Source organism: Centruroides sculpturatus, unplaced genomic scaffold (assembly GCF_000671375.1).
Source record: "Centruroides sculpturatus isolate CEXI.00-Female unplaced genomic scaffold, Cexi_2.0 scaffold361, whole genome shotgun sequence".
Classification (NCBI taxonomy): Eukaryota; Metazoa; Arthropoda; class Arachnida; order Scorpiones; family Buthidae; genus Centruroides; species Centruroides sculpturatus.
The window spans coordinates 235,656-252,726 of record NW_019385072.1 but is presented as its reverse complement, the minus strand read 5'-3'; the positions used below and the strand labels follow the sequence as shown (position 1 = coordinate 252,726).

General features: G+C 34.0%; 2 protein-coding genes and 1 pseudogene across 3 annotated transcripts in view; 2 read left to right on the top strand and 1 right to left on the bottom strand.

Annotated features, from left to right (window-relative positions):
- LOC111634240 (sushi, von Willebrand factor type A, EGF and pentraxin domain-containing protein 1-like) overlaps window positions 1-5,148 on the top strand; it is a 70,366-nt gene extending 65,218 nt beyond the window's left edge. The window contains exons 26-29 of the mRNA XM_023378965.1: window positions 1,837-1,932; window positions 3,754-3,849; window positions 3,924-4,020; window positions 4,589-5,148. Coding sequence (XP_023234733.1) covers window positions 1,837-1,932; window positions 3,754-3,849; window positions 3,924-4,020; window positions 4,589-4,631 — 332 coding nt within the window. The 3' untranslated portion in view covers window positions 4,632-5,148. The remainder of the gene's footprint in view (window positions 1-1,836; window positions 1,933-3,753; window positions 3,850-3,923; window positions 4,021-4,588) is intronic.
- Window positions 5,149-7,072: 1,924 nt separating this feature from the next.
- On the top strand, window positions 7,073-11,498 carry LOC111634235 (annotated as a pseudogene).
- Window positions 11,499-12,864: 1,366 nt separating this feature from the next.
- LOC111634245 (venom protein 302-like) overlaps window positions 12,865-17,071 on the bottom strand; it is a 6,469-nt gene continuing 2,262 nt past the window's right edge. For both annotated transcript variants that reach the window (XM_023378973.1, XM_023378972.1), the window contains one exon: window positions 12,865-13,057. In XM_023378973.1, coding sequence (XP_023234741.1) covers window positions 12,917-13,057 — 141 coding nt within the window. In that variant the 3' untranslated portion in view covers window positions 12,865-12,916. The remainder of the gene's footprint in view (window positions 13,058-17,071) is intronic.

The window sequence follows — 17,071 nt, the reverse complement described above, 5'->3', positions numbered from 1 at the left end:
TCCTAGGTAGGCCAATAATCATGTACTCTGACCACAAACCTTTAGTTTTCCTCAGAGATATGAATAACCATAACCAGCGACTCATGAGGTGGGCCATCGAGATAACCGGGTATGATGTTCAGATGGTACATGTGAAGGGAGGAGAGAATAAGGTGGCCGACACATTGTCTCGTACTCACGATGATCGAACCATCCTACCCGAAGTCAAGGTAAATATCAATTCCGTATCCCCACCTGAGGATAACAACAACAGGAGTGTAAATGATCGAGTGATTGCATCTCAACAATTAGATAGTCGGATAATTGAGATCCGCGACACTCTGTTAAAAGGGGAAGTTGGCAACACCCCCACTAACCTCCAGGACTTTGAGGTGAGTAATAATCTCTTGATCAAAAATGGCCTAAACTATAGAGGTGAGCCTGTTAAGTGCCTTTGTGTTGGCGACACTATGCAGATACCTCTAATTGAACATTACCATGAGATGGGCGGGCATAGCGGTGCAGAAAAGACCCTCAAGAAAATGAGGGGCAAGTATTTCTTTCCTAATATGAAGAGGAAGATCAAAAATTTCATAACCAGGTGCGAAATTTGTCAAAAATTCAATCGCACTACTCATAAGGCGCCGATCCAGGAGGTAACTCGCCCGAACGAACCGATGCAAGTGATCGCAGTGGACGTGATAGGTCCCATGCCCGAATCGCGAAGGGGAAACCGGTACATTATCGTTTNAGTTAAAATGTATTTAAAAAGATTTATCATACAGGAACGTACTTCACTCAAATGGACAAATCAGATCTTTGTAATAGTCATTCTGCAAGATGCATTTTGGGTTGGTCTAGACCCAGAATGCATCTCGCAGAATGAAGTCCTTAAATTATCAATGTACTGTACTACATGATTTAAAAACACAAAGTTTAAAGTACAAAAAGCTTCAAGTAAATCATGTATTTAAAATGTTTTGTAAGTTATTAGAAATAATGAATATTAATGAAAAAATAATAATAATATGGAAATATTTTGAATTTATCTAAGTTTCATACATAATTAAGATTAACTGTGAAGATATGGTCTTATAATCTGGGTTGAGAAAAACTTTCCTAGAGAAAAGAAGCATATACCCTGTCAATAAAATTTAAAAATATAACATTTGTCTTAAAATTTTTAATTAAAACTATTTAATTTTAATTCAAAATATTAAATATTAATTTGTATACACAGAAGTGTCTTGTGGACGACCACAGATTAATAATGGTGGAATTGTTCTTGGAATGTCCTACATGTATCATGACAAGGTTGTTATTAAATGTCCTCCTGGAAGTAAATCTTCTGGAAAGGTTGTCCTTACATGTAAGGGAAATGGTAAATGGAATGATGAACCGTATTGCCAAGGTAAATTTCACAATTATAATATATATATGTTTCATATTTACATTTCAAATTACTTTTAATGTCAGAAGTCAAAATACTTTTATCTACCAGTGACCAAGTGGATAAAATCACTAAATGCTAGTAATTTGTCACAGATTTGGATCATGCCAGTTTTTCAGGATTTCTTCACATGTATAGGAGCAGTTTTCAATAGAACGGCCTCCTGGGAGGTACCCCTTCTTGACAGGTTGCCTATGTTACCTTACCTTATTCTGTCAATTCAACCTGATCTAAATTTTAGGCTTCTGAATGTTAATAGTAGTTTTAAATGTAAATATGAGACTAATAAGGCATTATAAGCTTTATTTCATATTTATATTTGCATACAAAAATAATTTTAGTTTCAAATTCTAAAATATTATATAATTGCTTTATTTTTATTGAAATATTTAATTATTGTTTTTTAGCATTATGTCCCCATCCTTGCTTGAATGGAGGGCATTGTATTCCTCCAGGAATATGTGCTTGTCCTCCAGGATTTGCTGGTGAACTTTGTCAACAAGGTAAACAAAGTTTTTGTTCTTAAATTTTTGATATTCAAAAACAAAATAAAACAAATATAGTAGTAGCGACCAATGTTTCCTTTAATTTTTTTATAGTTGCACAGTGCAGAAATGCATCCAAGCAAACAATTTTCACGCAAGATTAAATATGTGCATTATTTTTACAAATTGTTTTAATTATAAGTAGGAACAAACATAATAACAAAAAATGATATTAACAATAAATTCACACTTTACAGTTATTTATTTTTCTCAGAATTTTTCTCTTCTCTATTGAAGTCCTTACTTTGCCAGCGTTCTACATTTATTGTTGTACTATTAGCTAAATTCAATTTAATTCTCATAAGGTTATTTAAATGATCTACTTGTAGTCTATTTGATTTTTGTGTTAATTGAATTCATAGTGCTAAATCCTCACTCTTGGTCTGCACTTGACACTTGAAATGTTCTCATATCACAGAAAATTAATACAGTATTTTTCTTCTTCATTGTCTGTATTTTTAATTTGTTATTTTGTCCTACCCTATTTCTTATTTCTTCATACATCTAGTTTATAAGTAAAAATAAAATGCATATATAATTATTGTTTGGGGATCTTTGTAGCTAAAATTTCTCTAATTTTATACCATATGTTGGTAAATATATTGTCTGATAATGCACTTGTAAGAATTATATAAAAAAATAACAAATAAACATTTTTATTAAACTTTTCTAACCTACATAACAGAAAGATCACATTTCTATTTGTCACTTGCTCCCAAATGTTTAATCTACACCAGGGGTGTCCAACCTGCGGTCCAAGGCAAGTTTCAATGCTGCCCAATAAACGTGTAAACAAAATCGACAAACTTTTAAATTTAATTTTATTTATTTATTTCAATGGCATAAACTAAAAAAAAAGAAGTTTCACAAAGCCGTAAACCTTTATATATATTTTATTTTTGAGTGGAAAGAAAATATTTTCAAATACTTGGAAATGTGTGAATGAGGAAGAGCACTTTTTGANTGGGAAATTAGGATTTAGTAAAGTGTGAAATACCCAGGGTTAATGCTGGACTTCACAATTTGGGTGGGATGCCATGTTAAACTTTCTCTGAAGAGTCTATCATTGTCATCTTCACTAGGTTTCTCTTCATATCTAGTTGTTACATCTTTTATTATAACTACGATAAAATCCAACTTCTCCAATTCTCTCAAATTTTCCAGTTGCTGCCATTCGCAACCTGGAGCACCACATTTGATGTCTGTCCATCTTGAGGTCTGGGGCAAAGAATGTTCTTCCCTTCTCTCACCAACCCTCAGGGTCGCTTTTCTTTCATTGTTTTCTGTGGTTCCAAGAATCGGTCATTCCACCCAAGGGAAAAGAGTTAGAAAGGAAAGTTCTGGAAGCAAGAAGAAACAAAGAACAAAAGAGAGGACTAAAACTATACTTAAATTACTATATACAAAATGGCATACTGCCACACTATACAAATGGAAATAAAGTGATCCAAAGTTACTTGAATAAGTTTATAAACTTCTGAGAATATTACCATTTACATTTTTATTGACATGTTGGCATATAAGAGTATGCAAAAAGCTATTTTCATGAACACTCCCTTATACTGGATAGCTGAGCAGTTAAGATGGCAACCTACTGCTCAGGAGTACTTGAATCTAATCCTGACTGCTCAAAAAATCCCAGGAATTTTTAAGGGTTGGTATAAATATAATCAAAGGGAGAGACAATATAAATCAAATAATTTTTTAAAATTTATTTTTATTGTTATAGTTTTTTGTTTTTATAAAATAAAATTTCAACAAATTATACTATTTTACTAGCAATTTGTATTCTGCCTTGTCTAAATGGCGGAACTTGCATAGAACCATATAAATGCAGTTGTGAGGAGGGATTCACTGGCTCACGATGTGAAACAGGTATTTGTTTTTTTTTAAATATAAAATTTTTCTATTGTTATTAATCTCTTAGTAATATATAATTTATATTTTAGCTATATGCCAACCGCACTGTCAGAACAGTGGACTCTGCATAGCTCCTAATCTATGCCGATGTAGGATTAATTTTAGAGGTCCGCAATGTCAATATGAGTAAGTAGTTTTATAATTAAGATATATATACTATATTATGTAATATACTTTATATTTTAGCTATATGCCAACCGCACTGTCAGAACAGTGGACTCTGCATAGCTCCTAATCTATGCCGATGTAGGATTAATTTTAGAGGTCCGCAATGTCAATATGAGTAAGTAGTTTTATAATTAAGATATATATACTATATTATGTAATATACTGTATAATATTGCCACGGTTTGCTCTTCCCACTGTGTTGTTCATGGTGCAGGGGTTAGCGTCTTCGCCTATCGAGCGAAGGTCTCTGGTTCGAGCCTCATTGATGCGGGGTTTTTTTGTGTATACATTCTCCTGGTCTGAGAACACATGGTGATTGTTAGCATTTACATTTTTCTGCCATGTCTCCATAGTATATAACTGTGAGCTCTCAGCTTGAGGGCAGTTCTTGTTCTCGTACTGCAAGCTGCAGTAGTTGTACGTTCTCTGAGTGAATAAATATCCCTTTGTGTTCCTAACAACTGGTTGCTGTTTGTTTCCGCAACAATATATATATATAATATAATATATACTTTTTCTCTTTCAGAAATTTTAGAAATCATAGACCATTGACAAGATACAAGTATTGAGAGTGATGCCACTTTAAAGTATTATTATATATAGGTATATTATACATTGAAGATGTTCCTGAAACTTCAGAAATTATCAAAGAACACATTTAACGACTTGTGTCGTTATTAAACATTGCAAAAGTCGGATTAAATTAATTACAATCGACAAATTATCATCATCATAATTTATATCATAGAGTTAAATCGATTTAATATCTATTCATTAGACATTAGAATTAATCTTTTTTTTTTTTTTTAAGCAAATGAAATTTTAATTTTGTCGACTGTTTTTACTTAATCCAATTAAATGGAATAAAATGTTTGTCATTTTTTAATTCCACTTCACTTTTGTAAATATTTAGCATTTAAAATTGCATTAATTTGAGTTTTATATTGTTAAATTTACTACATAATATTCAATTTTCTTCTATAAATGAGGATTTATGTGTTTGCAAGTGTATAGAAGTAAACAAAATGAAATATATATAATTTAAAATAAATTTTGTCACAGCTTGAAATGTAAAATTTGTTTTTTTCTAAATAAACAAAAAATAAATTTTTTTAATGTGAATTTTTCTAATGAAATTTTTAATTGTCAACGTGGAACAATTTCTATTTTGGTTTTGCGAAATGTCATTATGAAGGTCATTTAAATTTAATTAAGTTCAGTATTATGTTATTTTAAAATTAGATTAAATTATATTAATAGATTAACTCTGGCCGTTCGAAATTAGAATGGTTGGAATAGGTTTTTTTTTTTTTTTTTAAATACTCTCTGCCTTGTGGGCACTAAGAGGACCTTTTATAGCAGACCCATTATGGGTTCGGCCAGGCCCACAATGGGGTGACGGCTGGTGAGGAATCAGGCCCGACATATACGAACGGACCACCCCCAAAAATTCCTCGGGATTCCTTGACCCGTCCAAGAGTCGGTAGATTAACTGGTCTTTCAACTTCCTATCTTCACTTGTTGCTAAAATCAACTAGAGTCAAATGTTACCACCAGGGGCACTGCAATCACTGCAGGAGCGCTAGATCGAATCACTGTGAGGACGAATGTTTTTTTTTTTTTTATTGAAAGACATATAATCTTTGAGTTCGATTTCATAATTTTTTATATGCATTTTATTATAATGAAAAAGCTTTTATTTAAACCCAAAACCAGGTTTATGGATAAATAAATAATAAAACATTAAAATCTTAATAAAACATTAAACATCTATCGCTGAGAAATGTTTATTTAATAAAATACGTTCGAACTCATTTACACCCGAGGATGGTTTATTCCATGAGGCTGAAAATGTTAGTGTTTTATTAAATAAACATTTCTCAGCTATGGAAGGTGTTTAATGTTTTATTAAGTGTTTTAAAAACGGCTGAGTTTGATATTTAGTTAAATAAATGACAAGGAACAAAACTGATACAATAGTACTATTATTAAATTGTGCTATATTTACAACACAGAATTATGCTTGTCCAGCTTCTTGACGTCACAAAGTAGCGACATCTCGTGGTAAAAAACAGAACTATGGTTACGGAATCGTTCTGTAATTAGACGCCAGTGGAAAATGCCGACTAGCAGTTTGAACTCGACTAAGATAGGACATGCGCAACACTGACGTGATGAGAATAACTTTCAGTGTTGCCAACTCCAGTGAAAAAATATATATATCTAAAAATTAAATAAAAATATCTGGATCTCATAGACTTTTTTAAAAGTCTTTTCGCTCTGTGGCCACTAAAAGGGTCTTTTTGCAAGCCCATTATAGAATTGGCCAGGCCCACAATGGGGCGGCCGGATGGTGAGGGATGGAGTCCGACATATCCGGACGTACCACCCCTGAAAAATTTTTGGTAATTTTTCGACCTGTCCGAATTTCGATCCCGGATCCCCCAGAGCGGTAGGCTGCCACCTTAATCCCAAGCGTTTTCGTTTATAGCTCTTTTCCTATGGGTCACCCCTAAAAAATTTCTAAGAGTTTAGATGTTTACAATCGAGATTTCCTAAGAAAACAAAATTAAGAAAAAACGTGCGATGCATTAATTGTAAACTTTTACATATTTTTATTTAAAACTAAGCATTGAGTGCCATGACGTCGTCAAAGGCCTCAATGCAGAATCCAAATATTTTTAGGCCAGGAACACATGCGTAAAAATTCGGAGTAAAATCTAGCATAAAACAGAAAGCGTAAAAATTTTCCTGAAATTTTGGCTGAAACATAAGGACAGGAACACAAATGCGTGAAATTGTGTGGCAGAAAACTGAATCAGACATCTGCTTTCAGTTCAGTTTCCGTATTACGCTTTTATGTCAGAACACACATGCGTAAAAATTCTGGCCGAATAGGAAACGCCACTGCCACTAACAGTGCTATATTTTATTAATTTTTTTCTCTCATATATCTATCCCTTTGTACCTTCCATTTTTTCTCCGCTTCCTCTGCTATAATATAAAAAATTTAAATCAATAGGCTTGTATTTCGAATTCAAATAAAGAAAGTGTGATCGAAATACTAGGTCTATACTGTATATGAATTCTACTAGACCTACCTGTTATTTGAAATTTTGCATTTATAACCATCCATAAACATTGTTTAAATACAGTGTATTTATACATGACACTGATATGGTAGAACGGATTTAATAAACTTCTCTATTTCATTTATTTTTCGAAATTGTCACAATTGTAGTAGTATTTCGATCACATGTTCTTTATTTGAATACTGAATACAAGCCTATTGAAAACCTATTGATTTAAATTTTTTATATTATAGCAGAGGAAGCGGAGAAAAAAAATGGAAGGTACAAAGGGATAGATATATGAGAGAAAAAAATTAATAAAATGTAACACTGTTAGTGGCAGTGCCGTTTCCTATTCGGCCAGAATTTTTACGTATGTGTGTTCTGACATAGAAGCGTAAAGCCTGGACTCCACATTACCGGAATCCGCGACGTAATCGTAAAACTGAAAGCCAAACTGACGAAACTTTCAGTTTTGTAACGTTCAGTTGGACAGAAACAAGAGTGAAAGCGGAGTTAAAAATTATTTAACTTTTCCGTTTTCGTTCCGCGCTTCTGTCGTACTGCAACCAATAAAACGCAAAGATTTGTGACGCGTAATCACGTGCATTAGTCACATGTTGTTTGATCATCGTAATGGCGGAAAGTATAGAGAAAACGATGAGGAAGCAAATAGATTTAGAATTCTTCATCGAAGAAGTTAGAAAATACAGATATCTGTATTTTCTAACTAAAAAAATGTAAATAATTCAATGATTATTTACAATTTCATTGTTAATAAATGCAGAGAAAACATTGCAAAATCCGTAGCGTCGTCCGTGTTTGACTACGACAATTACAGAACTGACCAACAGATGGCGCATTTCTAGTGGAGTCAAATTAAAATGAAAACATAACAAACAAAAACTCTATATGTTTCAGTTCTGTTTCTGAGTTTCTGTTTTCAGGTAATGTGGAGTCCAGGCTTAATACAGAAACTGAACTGAAAGCAATTTCTGATTCCGTTTTCTGCCACACAATTTCACGCATGTGTGTTCCTGGCCTTATAGTACATCCGCCATTATTAATTTTTTTCGCGTATTCCCAGTTAGGAATCACTGCTTTAGAATGAGACAATTAAGGCAATATTTCGGAGATAATACAGTAAAATTAAACAAAAACACGCAATAAAACTGTACTCAAAAAGAGAACTGGAGGACAATACCGTTAAATATAGGATGGTTGGCAACTAGTATTAATTAATTAGCGCGTTTATAAGCGCAAATTTTAGTGACGTCATTTCCGTTTCTTAAGTCTGCGTAATGTAACAGTAATATCGCTTCCTCTATAAAAAGCGCATCCCCGAGAAAACGAAAATTAGAATTTCTTCGCAAACACCTTTTTTTTCTTTTAACTATTTCCGCCCTGTGGGCACTAAGAGGGCCTCTTTTTTCAAGCCCATTATTGGTTCGGCCAGGCCAACAATGGGGCTGCCGGGTGGTGAGAGACGGGGCCCGACATATCCGAACGGAGCACCCCCCGAAGAATTGCTGGGGATTTTTCGCCCGTTCGGATTCGAGCCCGGGTCCCCCAGAGCGGTAGGCTGCCACCTTGACCGCTAGGCCATCCGGCCGCTCGCAAACACCTATACAACATTTAGGATACGTATTAGGATAGTAGCCGCCGCTCTGAGGACCGGAATCGAACGGATCGAGAAACCCCATGATTTTTTCCGGGAGTAGTCGCGGGAATACACGAAAATAATAAACTTATCTCATTATTGTTTTCTAATAATCGCGGTCTTAAAAAGGCTTTTTTTATTTCGGTGTTGGAACATCTTTTATTCTATTCTTGAGAATTATAAATTCGAAACTTTTATCCAGAAAAAGTGTAATCCATGGAAAACTCGAATCAAATGTCTTCCGAAATTGATAAAGCACGACAGGACTGTCCACACTCATCCCCTCTGAACGTCTTATGGAAAATGATGAACGAAGATTTAATTTGCGATTCTGTCTTAAAGACAGAAGACGGAGGGGAATTTCATGTTCATCGAATAGTATTAGTCACCTGCAGTCCGTATTTCGAAGCGTTATACACGAGTCGGATTAACAATATCCAAAGAAAAGAAATCACAATTCCACGCGTAACGTCCAAGATGCTGCAGCACATAATACAATTCGCCTATACGAGAAACAACGATATATCGATGAACGACGTGCACCAATTAATTTCGGTGGCCCATAAATTTATAGTCACCAAAATGTTAAAGAATTGCTGGGATTTTCTGCTTAATCACATCAATAAAAGAAACTGCATCGGCATATGGAAGTTATTCAGGTCATACAACTGCGGAGCGATGGAAGCGAAAGCTTTTAAGTGCGTATATTAATTAATTCTTTCTAAAGCATTCTTATAGTGTTACCAGGTCACAATAACGTTTTCGCCTCCCTTAATAGATTTATATTAATCAACTTTACGAAAGTCGCTAGAGAGGAGCAATATCTAACACTATCCGTGGACGAAGTGATAGAGATCGTAAGTCACGAGGAACTGATCGTCAAAGTGGAAGATTTCGTGTGGGAAATGATTCTGCGTTGGATCGAACACGATAAAAATGGCCGTTCGACGTACATTAGCAGACTGATACCGCACGTGCGCTTGGGATTGATAGATCCGGATTATTTTTTAGAAAACGTCAAACTGAACAAATACGTTTGTAACGATTCAAACTGCCGCTCAGTTATCATCGAAGCCAACCGGTGCTTATTTGATTTGGATGCGAAGATGCTGGAAGGAAACTGTATCAAATATGAATTGCAGAAGACACCCAGATTACCACATGGAGTCGTCTTCGCTATTGGTGGTTGGAAAGGCCAAAGCGCTATAAATCTAATCGAAACCTACGACATTAAAACGGATAGCTGGATGATTGTGAGTATCTATTGTTTACATATACAGTATAATAATAATACAGTGCTTACGTAATATAATTATAGTGTTTACTGTATAATTGTTATAAAAGCAAAGCATTAAATATGCCTTAGTTGTGTTTGAGACAATTAACAATTAACGTAACGATTAAATGAGCCTTCCTGTTTTAAACGATTCATTTATTTACTCCCTAAGAAAGAAACAACAAAATTTTGTATTGCTGTAAATTGTGTAAAAGATTTCAGGATAATAATGTCATAATTTTATAATATAGAAAATACTAAAACGAAATTTAATTAATTCTTTCATAGTTACCCACAAAAAATCAAGTTAGTCCAAGAGCGTTCCACAAATGTGCAGTTGTAGATTACAAAATCTACATTTTAGGTGGCTTCAATGGTACAGAGTTCTTTAATACTTGCTACTGCTTTGTACTTCCGTGTCAACATGGATGGAGGTTGCTCCGATGTATTCGGAAAGGTTAATATTTACTTTCTTAACATAGAAAACATAGGTTATGTACAGACTATTATCTACTACTATTATCTTCATTATGTACCGTACTTGTATAATTTTTAGGTGTTACGTTAATGTAGCCGTTACAGGCAACATTATTTATGCCTTGGGCGGATTCGACGGAATCGCCAGATTAAACTCGGCGGAGAAATATAATTGTGACACAAATCAAGTAAATATAATAAAATAGTTTTTACTTTATAGAATTTCACCAACTTTAGAATTACATTTTTTGCTTTCTCCCTTTAAGTGGCAGATGATCGCTTCCATGAATTTCGAGAGAAGTGATGCGTGTGCTACAGATCTCGATGGATACATCTATGTTGTGGGTGGTTATAATGGCCATGATTTCTTGAATTCGGTCGAATTTTACAATCCCGAAACGAATCAATGGACTGTGATTTCCTTCATGAGTACCTTTCGTAGCGGGGTTTCATGCACAAGTCATAACGGAATCCTGTACGTTTTTGGAGGTTTCGACGGAAATTCTAGACTTTCTAGTGGACAAAAATACAATCCTAGAACTAAAAAATGGTATCCTCTTTCGGATATGAAAACACCTAGAAGCAATTTCGCCGTTGTTGTAAGTACTGTACTGTACATTTTCTTTCAGTTGATTTATGCATATAATGTACATATATGCGTACATGGTTTGTATATATATTGATACACAATTTTCTCTTTTGTAGGTTTTAGAAGATTTAATATATGTTCTAAGTGGTTTCAACGGCACTTCAACAATTTCTAATGTGGAGTGCTACGACATAAAAAAGGATCGATGGACTCGAACTGAAAAAATGCGCATTTCAAAATCTGCTTTAACAGCTTGTATAGTAACAAATCTACCCAATATAAGAGACTATATTTCGAGAATAGAAACCTGATCTCTGAATTTTGGCCGCTAAATTCAAGATTATTAATTAAAATGTATTTATTTCGCACTTCATTCGCTTATAAATAAATTTAAAATAAAATTAAGAATGCTTTTAAAGTGTTTTTATTTTATTTTATTATATACAGTATTTGTCAACATGGACATTAATCATTAACAGGTCATTATACTGGTGTTAAGTATTTACACAAGAACTTTTCCTCAATTCTTGTGTAAATACTTAACACCAGTATAATGACCTGTTAATGATTAATGTCCATGTTAACAAATATATAATAAGAAATTGAAGAAGGACAGTAAGGCAATAATAATTGTTTTTAAAGTGTTTTTAAGCATATGCAAACCATTATTTCTTTATACTTGTTATGTAAGGCAGGGGTGTTCTGAAAAATTTTCACTTGCGTGGCTTTTAAAGCTGCTTCAATATTCGCTCCTCTTCCAACTCGTATGAACAGAATATTTCAATATTAAGAGGAATGTAAAAACAGAAAGAATAAATTTTCCTGCAAATAAACAGTAAAATCTAAAAAACACAATTGCGTATATCTTTATTTAAAATGGTAAAAGTTTGCGCCCCACTTTGGGCACACCACAGTTTGCTCACAATTACGTCAAAATGGGATTTGGTTTATTTGGCTGCACGTGGGCGATCTGCCGAGAGCTGGCCCCTATTTAGACGTTACTAACGTGAAGAAAACCCGGAAAAACTCTACGAGGCAAGCCTGTTCGAAAGGCTCGAACCCATGACCAGTGTTCAGTGGTTTTACACATTCAGCCACTGTGGGCACTTAAACTGGTCAGTTTGCTAAATTATTCCTTAAAAACATCATCTTTTAAATTAATAATCTCATTAAAAAAAACCACTTTTTTCTTCTTCTCATCCCGCGGCACTAAGAGGTCCCTTTCTCCATCTCTATGGTGGGTTCGGTCAGGCCCACAATGAGGACGAAACGCGACATGTCCGGTTCAAATTACTACTAAAAAATTTCTGGGGAATTCGCCCGGATTCAATTCGGGGTTCCCAAGAGAAGTAGGCTGATGCTTTTCATGCCTCGGCATCATGCTATCATCCTGGGGATACGCGACCGAATCGGGCGAGCAACATCTCAGGAAATTTTCAGTAGTCGTGTGACCCTCATCGCCTGTTGGCCCATCCACCGAAACTACGATTAATATGGAAAAAAGTTCCCTCTTATTGCCCACAGAGCGGAAAGAATAAAAACAAGCTATGAATTTACGATACTCGTTTTTCGACTGAATTTATCCGTTATATTCTTCAATATAGTGGCGTATATATATATAGTATATAGGTCTAAACTCCAGAAAAATTGTAATATTCATATTTTCCCATAAAATGCTAAAAAAAAAACCCTTAATGAAATCTTTTGGAAGAAACATCAAAGACATTAATTAATTATTGATGCAGTAATGAATTAGTCACTGGCATCTCATTTTATTCAAACTATTCTCTAATTGGCAAACATATTCCGTATTCATTTGCATAATCGAAGGTAGTAAGAGGGTTAGAAGGGTTTACGCATTTCAAATTCCGACCACACTTGCCGTACATATTCCAAATTCCTCCGCACCTTTCTCCAATATCCTGCATAGAAAATAAATTATCGTTAATATACTTAAATAAAATTATAGATTTAGCGTCACCGATCGTTCGCTAGTGAAATGGCATTAAATCGAACGTGATGTTAACTGAACGTAGCGAAACCGCAATACAGCGTCGACTTGTTGCATACTGTAGCGTGTGTTTGAGCATGATCCCCAAAAGTTCCTGGGATTTTTCGACCCTAGGAATTTTTGGGAGTCTGTCCCGGATATGTCTGACTTCGTCCGTTACCGTATTGGGACCAGGCCCGCCGTAAGCGGGCGTGCAAGGCGTGCACCGCACGCGGGCGGCATGTCCAGGGGGTGGCAATTACAATATCTTTTTACTAATGACTTAATTTCAACATTTCCGAACACAGCAATAGCAGTAAGAATATTACTTACATTGCCGGTTTCAGTTGCGTTTGGTGAAAAGTCCTNATACTTTTTTGTGATAAAGATTTAATACTTATTACTATAATCTAGACATGTTAATCCTTAAATATACTTGTATACTTAAGGATTGGTCCACAAGTATATATAATATACTTGTGGCCCAAAACTCCATGACATCTTCCTATATGGTCCAGAGAAACAAAAAGGTTGGACACCCCTGATCTACACAATTGATAATATTGCATATCAAACTGGACAATGAGCTTTGTTGTCATGAATTATTTTCCAAACTAGAATACTTGTGAGCTTCTTTTTAAAGATTTAAATATCAGTAGATTTCCCCCAAACATATTTGACAAAAATTGGAAAGTACTGCTTTTACACCTGACAAAAAATGAATGTATTGAAATCCATTTTTTCTTATTATTCAAAATCAATTCTAGTATTAGACATTCCTCTTACATCTGTCTGTGCCTGAAGATGGTCTGTTAACTGGGTCAAACAAATTAGCATTTTTCCAATCTTAAAAGATAAATTTCATCTTCAAAATGAAATTGTATCTATTTAATATAACAGAAGGTAATTGTACCAAAATGACCCACTTAACCTTTTCAATTGTTTCTAATTGTTAACAGAGTTCAAAATGAAAAAGTAATGAACAGATTCTAAAGAGGAAACATTTCTGAACAGCGATTAAAAATATGAGACATTTCAGAATATTTACATGGATGCAGTGAAGCTTTTACAAAAAAAGTACCATTTAGGCCCTATTGGGCATGTATATACTCAATATGGCCTAATTATACCTGTGTGTTTACCTCTTTTTCACCAAAAATGCTATTGTGATGTTCATGCAAAATGTATGTACGTCGACAAAAGAAACGTGACAAGAATATTTAGCAACAATATTTTATTCCGCGTATATGAACAAGTTCTTTATGGATTCCAACTCCAAAATCAACAATTACAACATAGATTCTAATAATGATTAATGGCAGAAATGACAAAAGATACAGTCGACCCCCTATAACACTGTTGATTATTCTGTTTTATATGAATTCCATGTTGTAGAAGTCACTTAGATTTTACAAATATGTGAGCCATTCACAGCCTGGAACACTTATTTGTAAATTCTAAGTGACTGGTATAACATGGAATTCATATAAAACTGTATACTGTTTGTGACAAATAAATACAAATAATACCCGTAAACCTATAACTAATACTTATATGCTAGCTTAAAACTAAGGGAAGAAAGAAGATGATAGGGAAAAGTAGAGAATTTGGGAAATTAGGATTTAGTAAAGTGTGAAATACCCAGGGTTAATGCTGGACTTCACAATTTGGGTGGGATGCCATGTTAAACTTTCTCTGAAGAGTCTATCATTGTCATCTTCACTAGGTTTCTCTTCATATCTAGTTGTTACATCTTTTATTGTGACTACGATAAAATCCAACTTCTCCAATTCTCTCAAATTTTCCAGTTGCTGCCATTCGCAACCTGGAGCACCACATTTGATGTCTGTCCATCTTGAGGTCTGGGGCAAAGAATGTTCTTCCCTTCTCTCACCAACCCTCAGGGTCGCTTTTCTTTCATTGTTTTCTGTGGTTCCAAGAATCGGTCATTCCACCCAAGGGAAAAGAGTTAGAAAGGAAAGTTCTGGAAGCAAGAAGAAACAAAGAACAAAAGAGAGGACTAAAACTATACTTAAATTACTATATACAAAATGGCATACTGCCACACTATACAAATGGAAATAAAGTGATCCAAAGTTACTTGAATAAGTTTATAAACTTCTGAGAATATTACCATTTACATTTTTATTGACATGTTGGCATATAAGAGTATGCAAAAAGCTATTTTCATGAACACTCCCTTATACTGGATAGCTGAGCAGTTAAGATGGCAACCTACTGCTCAGGAGTACTTGAATCTAATCCTGACTGCTCAAAAAATCCCAGGAATTTTTCAGGGTTGGTATAAATATAATCAAAGGGAGAGACAATATAAATCAAATAATTTTTTAAAATATACTTTTTCGTGATAAAGATTTAATACTTATTACTATAATCTAGACATGTTAATCCTTAAATATACAAGTATATTTAAGGATTGGTCCACAAGTATATACTAATATACTTGTGGCCCAAAACTCCATGACATATTCCTATGTGGCCCAGAGAAGCAAAACAGTTGGATACCTCTGGTTTAGGATGTGATAACTGGATAACTCAACTTGTTGAATTTGTTTTAGATAATAATTATTTTATTTTTAATGGAAATTGTTTTAGACAATCAGAAGGCAACTTTATGAGCTCTTGCATAAAGTTGCCTTAAACTAGCTGAACTATGCATGATAAAAATAGACGATATTGTTAAAAATATTTGCAGTGTGATATTTTACAAACAGTAATTTGGCTTATATTTTTACTTGTACTTGTCAACTAGAATATTAAAACTAGAATAAGAGAGCATATATGCACAGTACAATAAGCTCAGCAGTCACCACACACTACACACATTAGTGATATCTGGCAATCATTACTTCAAAAATAAGAATAGCCATTTTAAGATGTTCTGCCTTCCCCTCCTCCCCATATTTTATTAATTTACTGTACTATATGACAGTCAGTCTTTCCAATGGACAGAAACATCGTCAACTGGGAGACAGATAAGCTAACTGGGCACTGGACACTGGGTGACAAAATACAAAATTTCTTATTGTTTTCTTCATTAAAATCATCACTCTTTTCTATTGACCCAATAAATTTAAATAAATTTTTTTAAAACAAGTTAAATGAGTTAAAAGAACAATTTTGTAATCAACAAACATATTTACACATGTTACATATTTTTATTTATTTTTACAAGTAAATAGAAAATTCTCAAAGGATAGTTGATATCTACCTCCAAAATTAACAAATATATATAAAAACAAAGATGACAATTACATAAAATTAAAAATACATTATACATTAAATACAATATAAATTAAAACAAAAAAAGTATAAAAATTCTTTTAAAGGATTTGTTTTTGAAGAACTGCTTTTCTTTGATGTAATTTGTTAACTGCTTCTGACATACAACAATTAACAATGCTACTGTAGGTTATTCCAAAATCTTTTATTTTCCTAAGTTGGAAATAGCTCGTAACTCATAGTTCGTAACTTATAACTTGTACCGGTACCTCATAAGTCTAAACCATATTTATATTTATATATATTTTACTAATACAGTAGAACCTCCATTATCCGGACCTCCATTATCCGGATTTTCGATTATCCGGATTGTTCAAAATAAACAAAAATTTACGAATTTGCTGATTTGCACTTGGCGAATTACGACACTGTTTATGTACGTGATGGAATGCATAACTTTTTTTGTTTCAACAACGTCTCACCCAGCACAGTGGTCATAAACTCTTAATATATTTTATGTAGTAATAAAAATATAACTTGACATAAGTATTTATAAATAATTTATATTCAAATTACATCATTTCTATGATTAAGGGCGGTGTAAGGCATGGACGACGTGGGCCACCGCCTATGCCTCGCGGTCCGAAGGGCCTCGCGTTTCGAAGGTTTATGCATTACTTAAAAGCCGCGAACGCGACGAAAA